We start from the raw sequence: 14065 nt of genomic DNA on the forward strand, positions 1-14065 counted from the left end.
GCACCTACATTACATGTATTAGTATATTAAATGCAATTTTTAATAAAATAATAACCAATTTTTCTATTTTCCAGGCGACACAAATGGAGAAGGAGCTTGACTTGCAAGAGAAGATTGCGGACAAACTTCGAACTCAGGTCAAAGAGTTTGAAACTAAAAACAAAGATATACAGGAAGAGAATAAACAACTCCAGAAAGGAATGCGAGAGATTCTAGACGCTATAAAAGACAATCATGCCAAGCCTGGCGGCAATGAAAGCTATTTACAAATACCCACTTTAGAGCGGTTGTTAGCGGTGAGTAATTACATACAATTTGTTTATCACATTATGTCGTCAATCTGTTAATGAAAAGTAACCTAAGGAGTCTCAATAATTGAATATTTCAAAATGTAGTACTGTAAAATACTTAATTTTTGCTTGGAATTCATTTTCCCTATTTTTGCTGAAAGAGTGTCAGTGAAAATAAAATCAAGCGAATATATCTTTTTAGCTCCGCTGTCGACTTTGTCGAGCGAAGCTTATCATATTGAGTGATTGTCTGTCGTCGTCCGTGCAAATGTTTTACTTTTTTGACTTCTTTTTGAAAACTAGAAGCCTGAATGCTTTGATTCCTGGTGTATATGTACCTTGTGTAGACCTCTCTTAGGTTTGTTCATTTCATGATGAAATCTTCAATTCTCTAATTTTGGTGAATATTTTTGGTAAAGAGTGATATTTTCGACTTCTTGTTAAAAACCGCAAGTGCAATTGCTTTGATATTACATATATAGGTACTGCATGTGGACCTCTCTCAGATTTGTTGATTTTGTAATGATATCTTTAATTCTCTAATTTTGATGAATATTTTTGTCATTTTTGGTAAAAAGTGATATATTCGACTTCTTGTTAAAAACCGCATGTCCAATTATTTTGATATTACATATATAGGTACTACATGGGGACCCCTCTCAGATTTGTTCATTTTGTAATGATATCTGTAATTCTCTAATTTTGGTGAAGATTTTTGGCATTTTTGGTAAAAAGTGATATTTTCGACTTCTTGTTAAAAACCACAAGTCCAATTGCTTTGATATTACATATATAGGTACTACATGTGGACCACTCTCAAATTTGTTCATTTCATGATGATATCTTCAATTCTCTAATTTTGATGAATATTTTTGTCATTTTTGGTAAAAAGTGATATTTTCGACTTCTTGTTGAAAACCGCAAGTCCGATTGCTTTTATATTACATATATAGGTACTACATGTGGACCTCTTTCAGATTTGTTAATAATCTTCAATTATCTAATTTTGATGATTATTTTTGTCTTTTTTGGTGAAAAGTGCTATTTTTGAATTCTTGTTGAAAAAAGCAAGTCCCATTGCATTGATACTATACATATTGTTCATTTTCTAATATCTTCTGTTCTTTAATTGAAATGTGCATTGCTAACAGTGGAGCTATCTCACCCGACAGGCTGCTTATTTCCTATATTTTACATTCAACTCACCAAAATTCTGTGAAAATAAATTCCATTCAAAACACCAAAAAAAAGTCTTTTCGGCGAAAATTAATTCCAGCTAAAATAATGTATTTTTTACAGTACATGTTATTGTTATGGACTCCCTAAGCTCTTGCAAATGAATTTCAAAACAATATTTACTGACTTGGATGCGATATTATAATTAGTCTTATGTTTTGACGTCCGTGTGTGCGTCCGTCTGTGCGTGCGTCCGGACCTGTATCTTAGAAATGCCTGGACCAATCACAATCAATTTTCACACATACATCATACATGATATTATACATATGCACGTCAATTTGTTTCTTGATCTGATTCAAGATGGCCGAATGGCGGCCATTTTTGTGCTAAAAAATCCTAAAAATCAAGCATTTCTCGGCTGTTTACAGATGGATTTTGTTCAAACTTGGTATATACATTAGACATTATGGGACCTTGATGAAAATAATTTTGTTTTTCAGATAAGATTCAAAATGGCCGACTGGCGGCCATTTTGTTTTAAGGAATGTGGTTCTCGTGCCATATCTCTGACTTGCTTTCACTGATTATGTTCAAATATCAAATATTCATTATACATCATGTCATAGATAGATATATTGGTTTGTTTTAATGATTGGGCTTCTAGAGCCATATCTCTTAAATGCTTTGACTGATTATATTCAAATTTTATATATTCGTTATACATCATGTTATTTATATACATGTATTCAAAATGGCTGATGTTGAATGCTGTTCCAGAGCAATATCTCTCAATATGAACAAGTACTTGTTTGACGATCAGATACAAATGTCAATTTTAATGTTAAAAAATCATATTCCTGACATGGTTATATTCCAGCTACATTGTATATTACTATAAACAAAACTATATATCTTAAATTTAATAACTAACGGGGACTATGCCATGCATGGCTTGTTTAATGTTATTCTTTACTTGACACATATTCAGGAGACAAAATTTGTACCATAGTTCAGACATCCGAATAAAAGAAATCAAAACCCTTTGCAGCTTTTAAACATCACAATCATCACTTTGCATCATGATTGTTTTGGGTACTACAATGTATATGTGACAAATATAATGACTGTAAAAATAAATTTGTTCAATTTAAATTCAACAATGCAAAGATGATTAGAACACTTTATCAAATTATTCTCGCGAAGTTGTGTCTTGTTTTGGTTTTGGCATATGACATATGTAATTTTAACTTGAAAATCAACAATAAATTGTTTTTTATTCATTTCACAGATGATGGAGGCTAGAAATTTGGATGGGAAATATGACATGCAGGTGTTCATGAAAGCACAGATTGACCAATTAACAGGACGAAATGATGAACTTAGACGGGAATTGCGAGATGCCCGTACTGATTACGAGAAAACAAGGCTACTGCTAGAAAAAGAGAAGACTCAGGTAATATAGTAGTTATTATTGAATTTCAAAACCATTTACACAGCCACATCTAAGATATAATTAATGATGTTACATGACTACAATACCTCCAGAAAGTACCAGGATATGTGACCTTTAGGGGTCAATGCATAAGTACCAGGATGTGTGACCTTTAGGGAACATGCATTAGTACCAGGATGTGTGACCTTTATGTGTGACCTTTAGAGGTCATGCATAAGTACCAGGATGTGTGACCTTTAAAGGTCATGCATAAGTACCAGGATGTGTGACCTTTAGGTGTCCATGCATAAGTACCAGGATGTGTGACCTTTAGGTGTCCATGCATAAGTACCAGGATGTGTGACCTTTAGAGCACATGCATTAGTACCAGGATGTGTGACTTTTCGGGGTCATTCATAAGTACCAGGATGTGTGACCTTTAGGGGGTAATGCATAAGTTACAGGATATGTGACCTTTAGGGGTCATGCATAAGTACCAGGATGTGTGACCTTTAGAGCACATGCATTAGTACCAGGATGTGTGACCTTTAGAGGACATGCATTAGTACCAGGATGTGTGACCTTTCGGGGTCATTCATAAGTACCAGGATATGTGACCTTTAGGGGGTAATGCATAAGTTACAGGATATGTGACCTTTAGGGGTCATGCATAAGTACCAGGATGTGTGACCTTTAGAGCACATGCATTAGTACCAGGATGTGTGACCTTTAGAGGACATGCATTAGTACCAGGATGTGTGACCTTTCGGGGTCATTCATAAGTACCAGGATGTGTGACCTTTCGGGGTCATTCATAAGTACCAGGATGTGTGACCTTTAGGGGGTAATGCATAAGTTACAGGATATGTGACCTTTAGGGGTCATTCATAAGTACCAGGATGTGTGACCTTTAGGGGGTAATGCATAAGTTACAGGATATGTGACCTTTAGGGGGTCATGCATAAGTACCAGGATGTGTGACCTTTAGGGGGTAATGCATAAGTTACAGGATATGTGACCTTTAGGGGTCATGTATAAGTACCAGGATGTGTGACCTTTAGGGCACATGCATTAGTACCACGATGTGTGACCTTTTGGGGTCATTCATAAGTACCAGGATGTGTGACCTTTTGGGGTTGTACATAAGTACCAGAATGTGTGACCTTTTGGGGTTGTACATAAGTACCAGGATGTGTGACCTTTAGAGATCATGCTTGAGGCCAATGGAACACTGTACACTTCACAACTTATTTTATATATGATTGTATCACTTTCAGGTTGAAAAACTAGAGAAAGATCTGAAAGCCCTGAGAGAGGTTGGGAAGGGTGCTGTGGCAATACAACATATGCCACTACCTGATGGTATGGCTGTGTCTAGTGCTGAGGTCATCAGCTGTCTTAATGAACATTTGGTGCAGGTTATACAGGTGAGTCGGTCATTGGCTGAATGAGTGTCACATGACTGAAATATAGTTGTGTGATTGGTGAGTTTCTGCAGTGGTGATCAAGGACAGCTGTTTTAAGGTAGAAATCTTACTCAGAATTAAAAATATTCAGAATTTATTCATTTTGCAATAAATTTTTCTCCCAGGCAATATAAGGATATTGACTGAAAGTTTGGGGTCACGTACCAGCCTAAATTTTTGAGAAAATGATTGTATTTTAGTGGATAGTGGCTATTTTGGCAGTAACACTTTTACCATAGGCTTTTATGACCAAAAATATCTCAAATTGTAGGATGGTGAGATAGTGTGAAAACATCATATATTGTTATTATTAGGATGATGATAGAGCAGAGCTGTTCCTTGTTAATATAGGTGATTGTCCATCACCGTCTGTTCGTCTGTCAATCGTCAATTGCATTTTCGACTTCTTCTTGAAAGTTACCAGCTTAATTGCTTTGATACTTAGTATGTAGGTACCTTGGGCGGACATCTGTCAGATTTCTTTATTTCATATCTTCAATTCTCTATTTTTTGAAAGTATTTTATTTGTCTTTTTTGATAAAAAATGCTACATGTATGTTTGATTTTTTTCTTAGAAACTACCAACTCAATTGCTACTTGGTACATATGTATGTTGGTACCTTGGGTGGACCTTCGTCAGATTTGTTCATTACATGTCAATATCTTCAATTATATTTTTATTCTTTTTGGTAAAATACGTTATTTTTTATTCCTTCTTCAAAAATACTAGCTCAAATATGTCATAATAACACACACAAAATGCTATTTCATGTTGTCATAAGGTCAATATCTCCATGTTTGTACATTAAATTATAAGCTTTTTAGTATCTCAAATAGTACAACAAATGATCTCCTGTGCTGATCCATATTGGACAGTAATATATTAAACATATGGTTAAAGAGATGTTTCATAAAATATTGTTTTTACTTTTCACCAGGAACTAACCCTGAAAGAAGATATGTGTAAGAAATTTGAAAATGCACTAGAGGTGTACAAACGAAAGTTTGCTGTGATGAGACACCAGCAGGGATTGGTTTACAGTGATTTTATGAATGAAAAGAAAGAGTGGCAGAGTGAGGTGGATAAATTACAGGAAGAGAAACGTAAACTAGAAGACCAGAAAGCTGAGGATGGTGTGAGAATTCAAGAATACAATGTGAGTGGCCTTATTGCTTGGTTTTATTAGTCCCCGTTCGGACGAAGTCCAAAAACAGGGACTTATAATTCGGTCTCCGTCCGTCTGTCAGTTTTCATTCAAATTTGGCACATACATGTAATTTATACATGTTAGGATGCATGTCCATGACAATTTGTTTCAGCCATCTGACTGACTTTTTGGCCTTACTACATTTCCACAATTTATGTACCATTTTCATTCGAATTTGGCACATACATAGTACATATCAGTGTGTTTCATAATCAGATCAAAGATGGCCTTATTGCTTGGTTTTATTGTTTATATGCCAGTGCACTGTGACATCATAGGCTTCTATTAAAGATATTTACATGGACCAGAACTACTGTAAATGCATTAATTATTCACTGGGTTTTAATTTCCCCTATTTTCACTGATAAGTAAAATCTGCTAAATTAAATCTATGTGAACATGTAAAATAACAATAAAGGTCATTGTTTCCTTGACAAATTCATGAAATTAAAACACAGTGAATATGTTCAAAACATCAAAATAGTGAAATTAAATGTCAGTGAAAATAAATGGTTTTACAGTAGTTTACATGTACAACCAATGCTTATAAGTTGTTTTATTGACTATGACACATGCAGCAGGAAATGACATCACTTTTTCATAGGATTGTGGGTAATCACAGGCACTGTCAACTGGCATTTGCAACATTATATATACCTACTTTTGTAACAGTATACTGTAACAGTAACTTTCATTATTCATGATATTGTTGACATTATGAAGTTTTTGACGTATAATGTTTACAAATATCACATGTCGCCTATATATGAAATTACCTAAATTGGAATATGCTGCAAATATCTCGACAGTAAACAGAACATCTCACATTCTTTTTTTCTAGAAAATTGAGTAACATAAAAGTCACGACAATTTTACATAACTTTTCTTTAATGTCTAAATTTGTTTTCCCACTAGATTTTGTTATATTTTTTTTTACATTTTGGTATCCAAATCTTTAGAATGTAAATTTAATAAAAATCTCTGACAAGTATTGTTCTTTTATATCATTTGCACAATCTATGAAAAAAATCAAGGAATCTGAGTACTAACTGCAACTTTTGAGTAGATAGAGGGCGTTCTAACAAGAGATTCTCAAAGAAAACTATTTTTGTAACATGTGAACCTCCCAGCAGCCAATGTTTAAACATAGTTGAATACACTTACTTATATTTGCAAAATTTAAATATGTTAATTTTTCAGCGACTGCTTGAGACCTTACAAGAAAGTGGCGATGAACAGCAGAAGAGAATAGCCAATGCCAGTCGTAAAATGACCGTTCTACGAGTCAATGAGAAAACACTTACTAGAAGGTTCACCATGTCACAGGAAGTGGAGGCCACGCTCAGAAAGGTACGTGCCTCAGATGTCTGTTATCATCAGAGTTGTCAAGTATGCCATAGTTGCTTGAATTAATTAATTATTCATCTTCCATCATTTTAGCATTTATACACAGGTTTATGTAAGCTTTTGAATTGCCTTTGTTTTGTATTTTGCACATTTTATGTATTTTTGTATAAACTCTTTATTAATTTTGAACCAGATATTATAATATTCTATTGCCTTGATTCCAAGTCCTGATCGACATTTTTGGAATATTGTAAAAAAAAATTGCAGGTTTTATTTTGTGAAGGTGAAAAAAGTCGACAGGTTTGTTTGACTGTAATTTGTAAAAATTCTTAGCAGTAATAACATTTTATTTCTTCTGCTTTCAAAGTTGTATAATTTAAATGCAAGTCAGTGAATCTGAAAAAATTCAGCTATATTTTTTTGGTTGTTTATTTAGGAGAACAACCGTCTACGAAATGAGATTGTTCAAATGGAAGCGGCTGTCACCAAGAGGCTTGGGTATTTGCAGAGACACAAGGTAAGAAATTTCGAGTGTAAATTAATTTGAAAATATTGAAAATACTTGTCTGTGAACCTTACTCTGACATGCATGTATCAGATGTCTTGGTATCCGGTTGTCATCTGTCAGTTGTTACGGAGTACAACCGCCGAGAACAGATCTAACTTCTGACTCCAATAAAAAAAAACATATTGGCTACTGGCTTTAACTTTAAATCTGATGAGACAAACATGTTATCATTGATGATCTGTTTTTTCAATGTTCGAATCCATACAAATTCGAAGTTACGACTCTAACGTTGATTTGTATAACGCCACAGGAGATGTCGCAGTTCAAGATAGCGGCATTACAAAGAGCGTTAGATGACAGTGTGCCATCACAGGATCTGCAGGCTGCTAATAAACAGTACAATGAACTGGCTGCTAAATACCGTGATCTGCTGGAAACGGATAATAAATTAGTCACAAGAAATGCTCACATTGACAGTTTAGAGGTAGGTCAAACTGTACCATAAACTGATTTAATTTATGGTCTGACAAATCAGTGAAAATCACAAAATGGTGCAGCAATGATAATGCCATGGGAGTCCTTAGAAACTAATCACAACAACTTTCACTGGGATCCTAGGGAGTTACACTGATTTTGCTGGGTTTCTAGGGAGTCACAGATTTTGTGATATGCAGTGATTGATTTATCATGATGCTGTTCTATCATGACGCTTGTCTAGCTCACGGAGTTTTAGTTTTCTAATATGCATGTGCGTCATGGCACACGGTGTAATGATGAATCATAGTTCAGTGTAGTCATCAGTATACAGTCTCAAACAACAATATTAAAAATGTTCTCGTCCATATTGCATTTTTAGCTCCGCTGTCTACTTTGTCGAGCAGAGCTTATCTAATGAGTGATCGTCTGTCGTCAGTGTCAACTTTTTACTTTTTCCTTTTTCGACTTCTTCTTGAAAACTACAATTGTTATAATTGCTTTGATACTTGGTGTATATGTACCTTGGGCAGACCTCTCTCAGATTTGTTCATTTTGTGATTATATCTTCAATTCTCTAATTTTGATGAATATTTTTGCCATTTTTGGTAAAAAGTGATATTTTCAACTTTTTGTTAAATAACGCAAATCCAATTGAGGTACCTCAGGTAGACCTCTTTCAGATTTGTTCATTTTCTAATGATATCTTCAGTTCTTTAGCTGAATTGTGCATTGCTAACAGCTGAGCTTCTCAGCTGAGAGGCTGTTTGTTAAATATGTATAATTATTTTTATCTTTTAGAATGAAAAACAGAGGTTACTGTCAGAGGTTGACATGCTGAAGAGTGAACTATCTACAGAGAAGCAAAAACTTCACACGTTGGAACAAGCTATAGATGAGATTACACGAATATCAGGTAAACAAAATGGCCGCCTTCCTGAGTGTAAGTAATGTACACTCATTAAAGGGGCACTTCCAATTAAGCCTAATCTCACAACAAATTTACTTTCTGGATTAAAATAACAATGGATAACAAAAGATAGATTAACTTTGTAAACAACATAAACAATAGTGTCCCATGATTATTTGGTGCAATCCCTGTGCTTGGAAGTTTTCTCTTTAAATATTGAAACATTATGTTAACAAAACGAATCCTACAAACTCAAATACTAGATGTAAAAGTTGCTTTAATTTTGCAAAAGATGGATTTTTGTGAATTATCTGGGAAAATTGGGTATAAAGTTTTGTATCTGTGTGTACCGGTAGTTGAAATACAACTTGGTTATCAACACATTGCCTGTTGGAGCTTTTCTATGCAATAGGTATTGACAATCTATGACTATATGTGGAGTCTTTCAGCAGTCAATGTATTAAGACAGTGAATAAAAATGTATAATTCAATCAATTTCAACGCCAGCGAGAAGTTGATGTAGGTTTTCCTGTAATTTTGGTAGAGTTCTCTCCATTGCAATATTGCGGTTGTTGATGTTTATTTAATAACTAGTTTCTTCTCTGAGAATGACACGTTTTTGATTGATCACTTAGGACGAAGTCCTCGTGGTGTCAGTGACAGTGCCTTTATCTCAATCTCGAAGAAAATCACAACGTTGGAGATGAAGGAGCTAAACGAGCGACAGCGGGCTGACCATGCTGTACGGATGCACGAACAACAACGTAAAACCATCACAGATTTAGAAGAAAGAAACCTAGAACTGGAACAAAAATTTGCCGAGGTATAGTACATAGAGTCATCCGTCGAACTTATTTGAGTCAAATAGTTTTCAACATTACTGACTTGTTTAAGTGAAGTATAGGGATTACGGTTCTTGCTATTCAATGCTATTAACCCTTTGCGTGCCATTGTGAATTTTTGGCACCATCTACAGAATGATTTTGTAAAGTCTGCTGTTCAAATGGACACAGGTATATTACAATGTAATTGGTGAAGGCATCGTTTAACAGTAGACCATTTTCCGTACACTGCGAGAATCACGCGTTATGCGTGAAATCGAACGTAAAAACAGGACAAACAAAGGTCATAACGTCGTAGTGGCGTCAAACATCGCGTGGGATTCGACAAACGCGAAAGTATTTCGGGGACATTTCCATGCTTAATAATGTGCTGTCCACATTTGATGATAGGCAATTTCGATTAAGTGAGGGTATTCGGAAGCAATATTCCTCTGTCGAAGATCGGCCGGTCAATGTAAGCTGCGAAATAAAGAAATTCTAGTTCAAAATCAAATCGTTCGATTTTTGCGGCAGACGTTCGACGCGCGTCTTTCATGCATCTCGCGAGGTCTCGCAATTGTTCAGAAAATCACCTATTGGTGAAGGCATCGTTTAACAATTGCGTTAGAACTGCGTTACATAGAATGTCCTACTTTTTCCTTTTTTTTTTTTTCATTTTTACCATATTTTTGTCAATGATTTTGGACTAACATAATCTCCTATTGGCTAAAAGGTCTTGCTCATAATTTATTTGTAAAAGATGACAAAGCTGACTGGCATTCAAAAAAAAATAAAAGCGGAAAATTTTGCAAACAAACTGGCCTATCACAAACGAGCTATTGAATGCCACATTTTTTATTAATTTGTTGTACTAAGTTTAAATCAATGTGAAATCATAATTCATCCTGCCTTTATTTAATCCTTGAATTTTAACCTCTGACCTTTTAAGTAATTTTTCACAAAATACGCCTGCACAATTTTTTTATTTTTGGCCAAGATGCATAGCCAACCTAAAATTTTTTTCATTTTGTTCATTTGGTTCAAAATTCAAAAAAAAGAATACCGGGTACATAGAAATTTGAAAAAAATATTCCAATTAAAATTTTGGCTGGAAAAGTTATCACAAGTTAGGATGTTTAACACTGAACTAACAGACAATTCTTTGGATAAATGACGAGTGGGATAATCCTCACGTCTTGACTAAGTCTTGACGTCTAACATTTCTGCATACAGTGCGATTCTGAGAAATAAATAACAACACTTTTTTTTTTTTCGCAGCTGACTAGAATGAACCTGGAATCGCAATCTATAGAGAGGGAACTACGAGATGAACTCGCTAACTGCGTTACCAAAAGTGTACACGACTCAGTCGTAAAGAAATTAGAAGAGACTCAGAAATTAGAAATAAATTTAAAAATAGAGAATTCCAAGCTCAAGGTAAAAATGTTTTGTATAATTTCCTGCATTATAGGTTGTAGCATCCTCCAGCGTTGAATCCCTTCCGTAACGTCAATTAGTGAAACAAAGGCCATTCACAGGGTTGATAATGTTTTGATCTGTTGTCATATGTCAAACATTAATAATATTTTCAGTACCGCTGTCATTGTAGATATCGTTCTCAATCCATTCATGTCATTTCGACGCCACAGACGTACTTATCGATGGCGGGAGCTATTTAAAGTAAATTACAATTGATATCTTGAATTTTTGTTCAGATTTACTGTTTTACTAAATTTACAAATTAACGTTGTGTTAAGGAAATGTCTGAAGTGGCTGCTGCACAGACAGAAGCGTTAGAAGCCAGACAGGTGTCACGTGAGAAGGAGCTTACATCGTTGAGAAAACAGCTAATGGACATCCAGACACAAAGCGATGAAAAGGCAATCATTGGTAAGATTCCATCGTGTTTTATAATTTTTTGTAATACCAAGTTCAGTTTTTGAAAGCAGATATTTGCAAAGTTGGAATTTACGAAGTTATTAGATATCATTACATTTAGGTTGACTCATTGATCGCAATTATTTTTCCCTCCAAAATTTGTTGCTGTATTCTGCACGTTTTTATAGACATAACTTTCTTCTATTTTTGAAAAATTCATGCATTTATTTTGAAAGGTGACAACAATGTTGTAGATACTATGACAGAACCCCACACCCTCCCCGTGGCTTTCGTTGCGTATGGAAGTTATTTTCACGAGTGATGCGGTGTATCCTGCGGCCGTACTTTCACGAGCGAAGCGAGTGAAAGTACAGCAGAATACACCGCATCTCAAGTGAAAATAACTTCCATACGCAACGAAAGCCACGGGGAGGGTGTGGGGTTCTGTTATTATTACATATGTTCCATACTTGATTATTTCGTATTAAAGAAAGAACGTGCAAACCGGGATGGAATTTAGGTCGGGGAACCCCATTGCCCATTAATATGTTCCAATATAAGTGTTACGCCCTAGCAGCGCGTGTCAGTGTAGAACGCGCCCGGAGAACGCGTGTCACTGTTTGTTTGAAATTAAAATAATCAGACGTCTAATCTGAGTCACTGTCCGACTAAATAACTCGTTGACGTTTAGTTGGGGCCACGGCAGAACCAGAACTTGAACTGGACGACTATGATACACAGTTTATGTTGAAGTTAAAAGTTCCGCCACAGAATTGTGCATTGGCAAACATGCCGTGCAACTGCGGTACTCCACAGACGGGATGACTTTCGTCGACAGCGGTTGTCGCTTAGCTGCACCACAGTCCTTCGTTGATGGACTGTGGCTGCACGCTACACCTTCGTGTGTGATGTTGCTTGCTGGTCGTGGATTGACTGAGTCTTGATTACCGGTTAAAATGTTGCTCCTTTGGCGTTGGTAATTTATATTTGGAACTGAGTAACGCTGCAACGTCGCCAGCAGAAACCTGGTATCTGCATAGTAATCGCTGATTTTACTGCTGGTGGATCTTCTGAGAGTCCTTCAAGGTTTATAAAACTCAGTTTCCAGGTGATCAACATACATTAAGTTCTCCCAATCGTAGTATTCCATGTGATGTACACCTGACATGCCAAAAATGTTGTTGAACGATTTGAACTGGATAAAAATAGCAGACGAAAATGTGTTTACAAAATAAAAATAGTTCGGTAGCCAATGAAAATACCATGTTCATTTGCATATCGACCGTGAAAATACCGAAAACATTATTGCATGGGTGATATGCAAATTAGTTTGGGCCAAAATAAGTGACTGCCTAAAAGTACCATTACTCTTGTTCAATTTTCATGTCACTCGGCAAGTATATTCATGTACCTCAAGGGGAAAATATCGTACTTCTAAATATTGTTTATTCCGAAAAACTGTACTCCTGAAGGGACTACTTTGTTTGCTCTCGGACCTCATTTGCATATGGCTTGTGGAAATACCGATTTTGATTTCAAGGACGAATCAAAATAAACTGCAGTACATATGTAATAATTTTGAGTATTTTGTTTGATATTACATCTTGATTAAAAAACTTTAATATAGTTTTTTGTTAGATAAAATCGTTGTTTCAGTAATAAACATTACAGTCATTAGATTAAATAATAAAAAATGTTGTGTCTTTGTGCTCTGGATTTACCTGTATGTTTAGATAATTTATATATTAGGAATTTCACAGCTCGGTTAACTTGTCTGTTGCAATGTTTATTGCTACAACATTGCTATTATTTTACAAACATTGTGTATGTTGTAATATCAAACAAAATTTGTATGAACATGCTCATTGTGGGCCATGCTATTTAAAATATAGAAAATGGCCACTAAACACTGCCAAATTTATTCCCTCTGTTTTTGCATTATTTTCATAAATGTAATATATTTCACTGTATTCTGTATTCTAATATTGTGAGTATGAATTCTAATATTGTTGTTACCAATGTCATATTTTCAATTAAGTGGAAATTTCTTTCCCATAATGCATTGTCATAAACACAGCGTAAATTTTACTCCAACTTAAAATGCATATTGTTATAATTGGTGTACTAGGTAAATTACATCACCATATCGTGGCGCTGCAGGTCAGTGAGGGAACCGCCGTACAGAAATACGACCAGGCTCAGCAGAAGGTGAAAAAACTAGAAGCACATGCACTGAGACTTGAACAGAAATGTGACGAGCGAGAGCAAGCGTTGTACCATAACAAAGTAGATGCTAGGAATAAATCTAAGCATCTTAAACGAACCATACAGGTCAGTCAGTTACTGTAAAAACTTTATTTTCAACTTCGTTTTTATCTTTATATTTATTTGATGGAACCATTATAGCACAGCTCTGCAGTCTCCAGATTGCATTTTTAATGGCCCATCCTTCGTTAACTCTGTATACAAATGCATTATTCCTGTATATTAACATATTACATATGCCATCATTTTTATTGTTTTTTATAGTAAAAAGATCAAATCGTATCTCA

The 14065-nt window shown here is 35.2% G+C and overlaps 1 protein-coding gene across 2 annotated transcripts in view; it reads left to right on the forward strand.

Moving 5' to 3' along the window:
- The window catches only part of LOC100378815 (centrosomal protein of 290 kDa-like), a 55448-nt gene that overhangs the window by 12697 nt on the left and 28686 nt on the right, over positions 1-14065 (forward strand). For both annotated transcript variants that reach the window (XM_006816111.3, XM_085506515.1), the window contains exons 16-27: positions 75-296; positions 2758-2922; positions 4179-4328; positions 5306-5524; positions 6776-6925; positions 7359-7439; positions 7741-7914; positions 8706-8820; positions 9450-9637; positions 10914-11072; positions 11393-11525; positions 13642-13844. In XM_006816111.3, coding sequence (XP_006816174.3) covers positions 75-296; positions 2758-2922; positions 4179-4328; positions 5306-5524; positions 6776-6925; positions 7359-7439; positions 7741-7914; positions 8706-8820; positions 9450-9637; positions 10914-11072; positions 11393-11525; positions 13642-13844 — 1959 coding nt within the window. The remainder of the gene's footprint in view (positions 1-74; positions 297-2757; positions 2923-4178; positions 4329-5305; positions 5525-6775; positions 6926-7358; positions 7440-7740; positions 7915-8705; positions 8821-9449; positions 9638-10913; positions 11073-11392; positions 11526-13641; positions 13845-14065) is intronic.

The sequence above is a fragment of the Saccoglossus kowalevskii genome, chromosome 12 (assembly GCF_978046115.1).
Source record: "Saccoglossus kowalevskii chromosome 12, keSacKowa6.1, whole genome shotgun sequence".
Lineage (NCBI taxonomy): Eukaryota > Metazoa > Hemichordata > Enteropneusta > Harrimaniidae > Saccoglossus > Saccoglossus kowalevskii.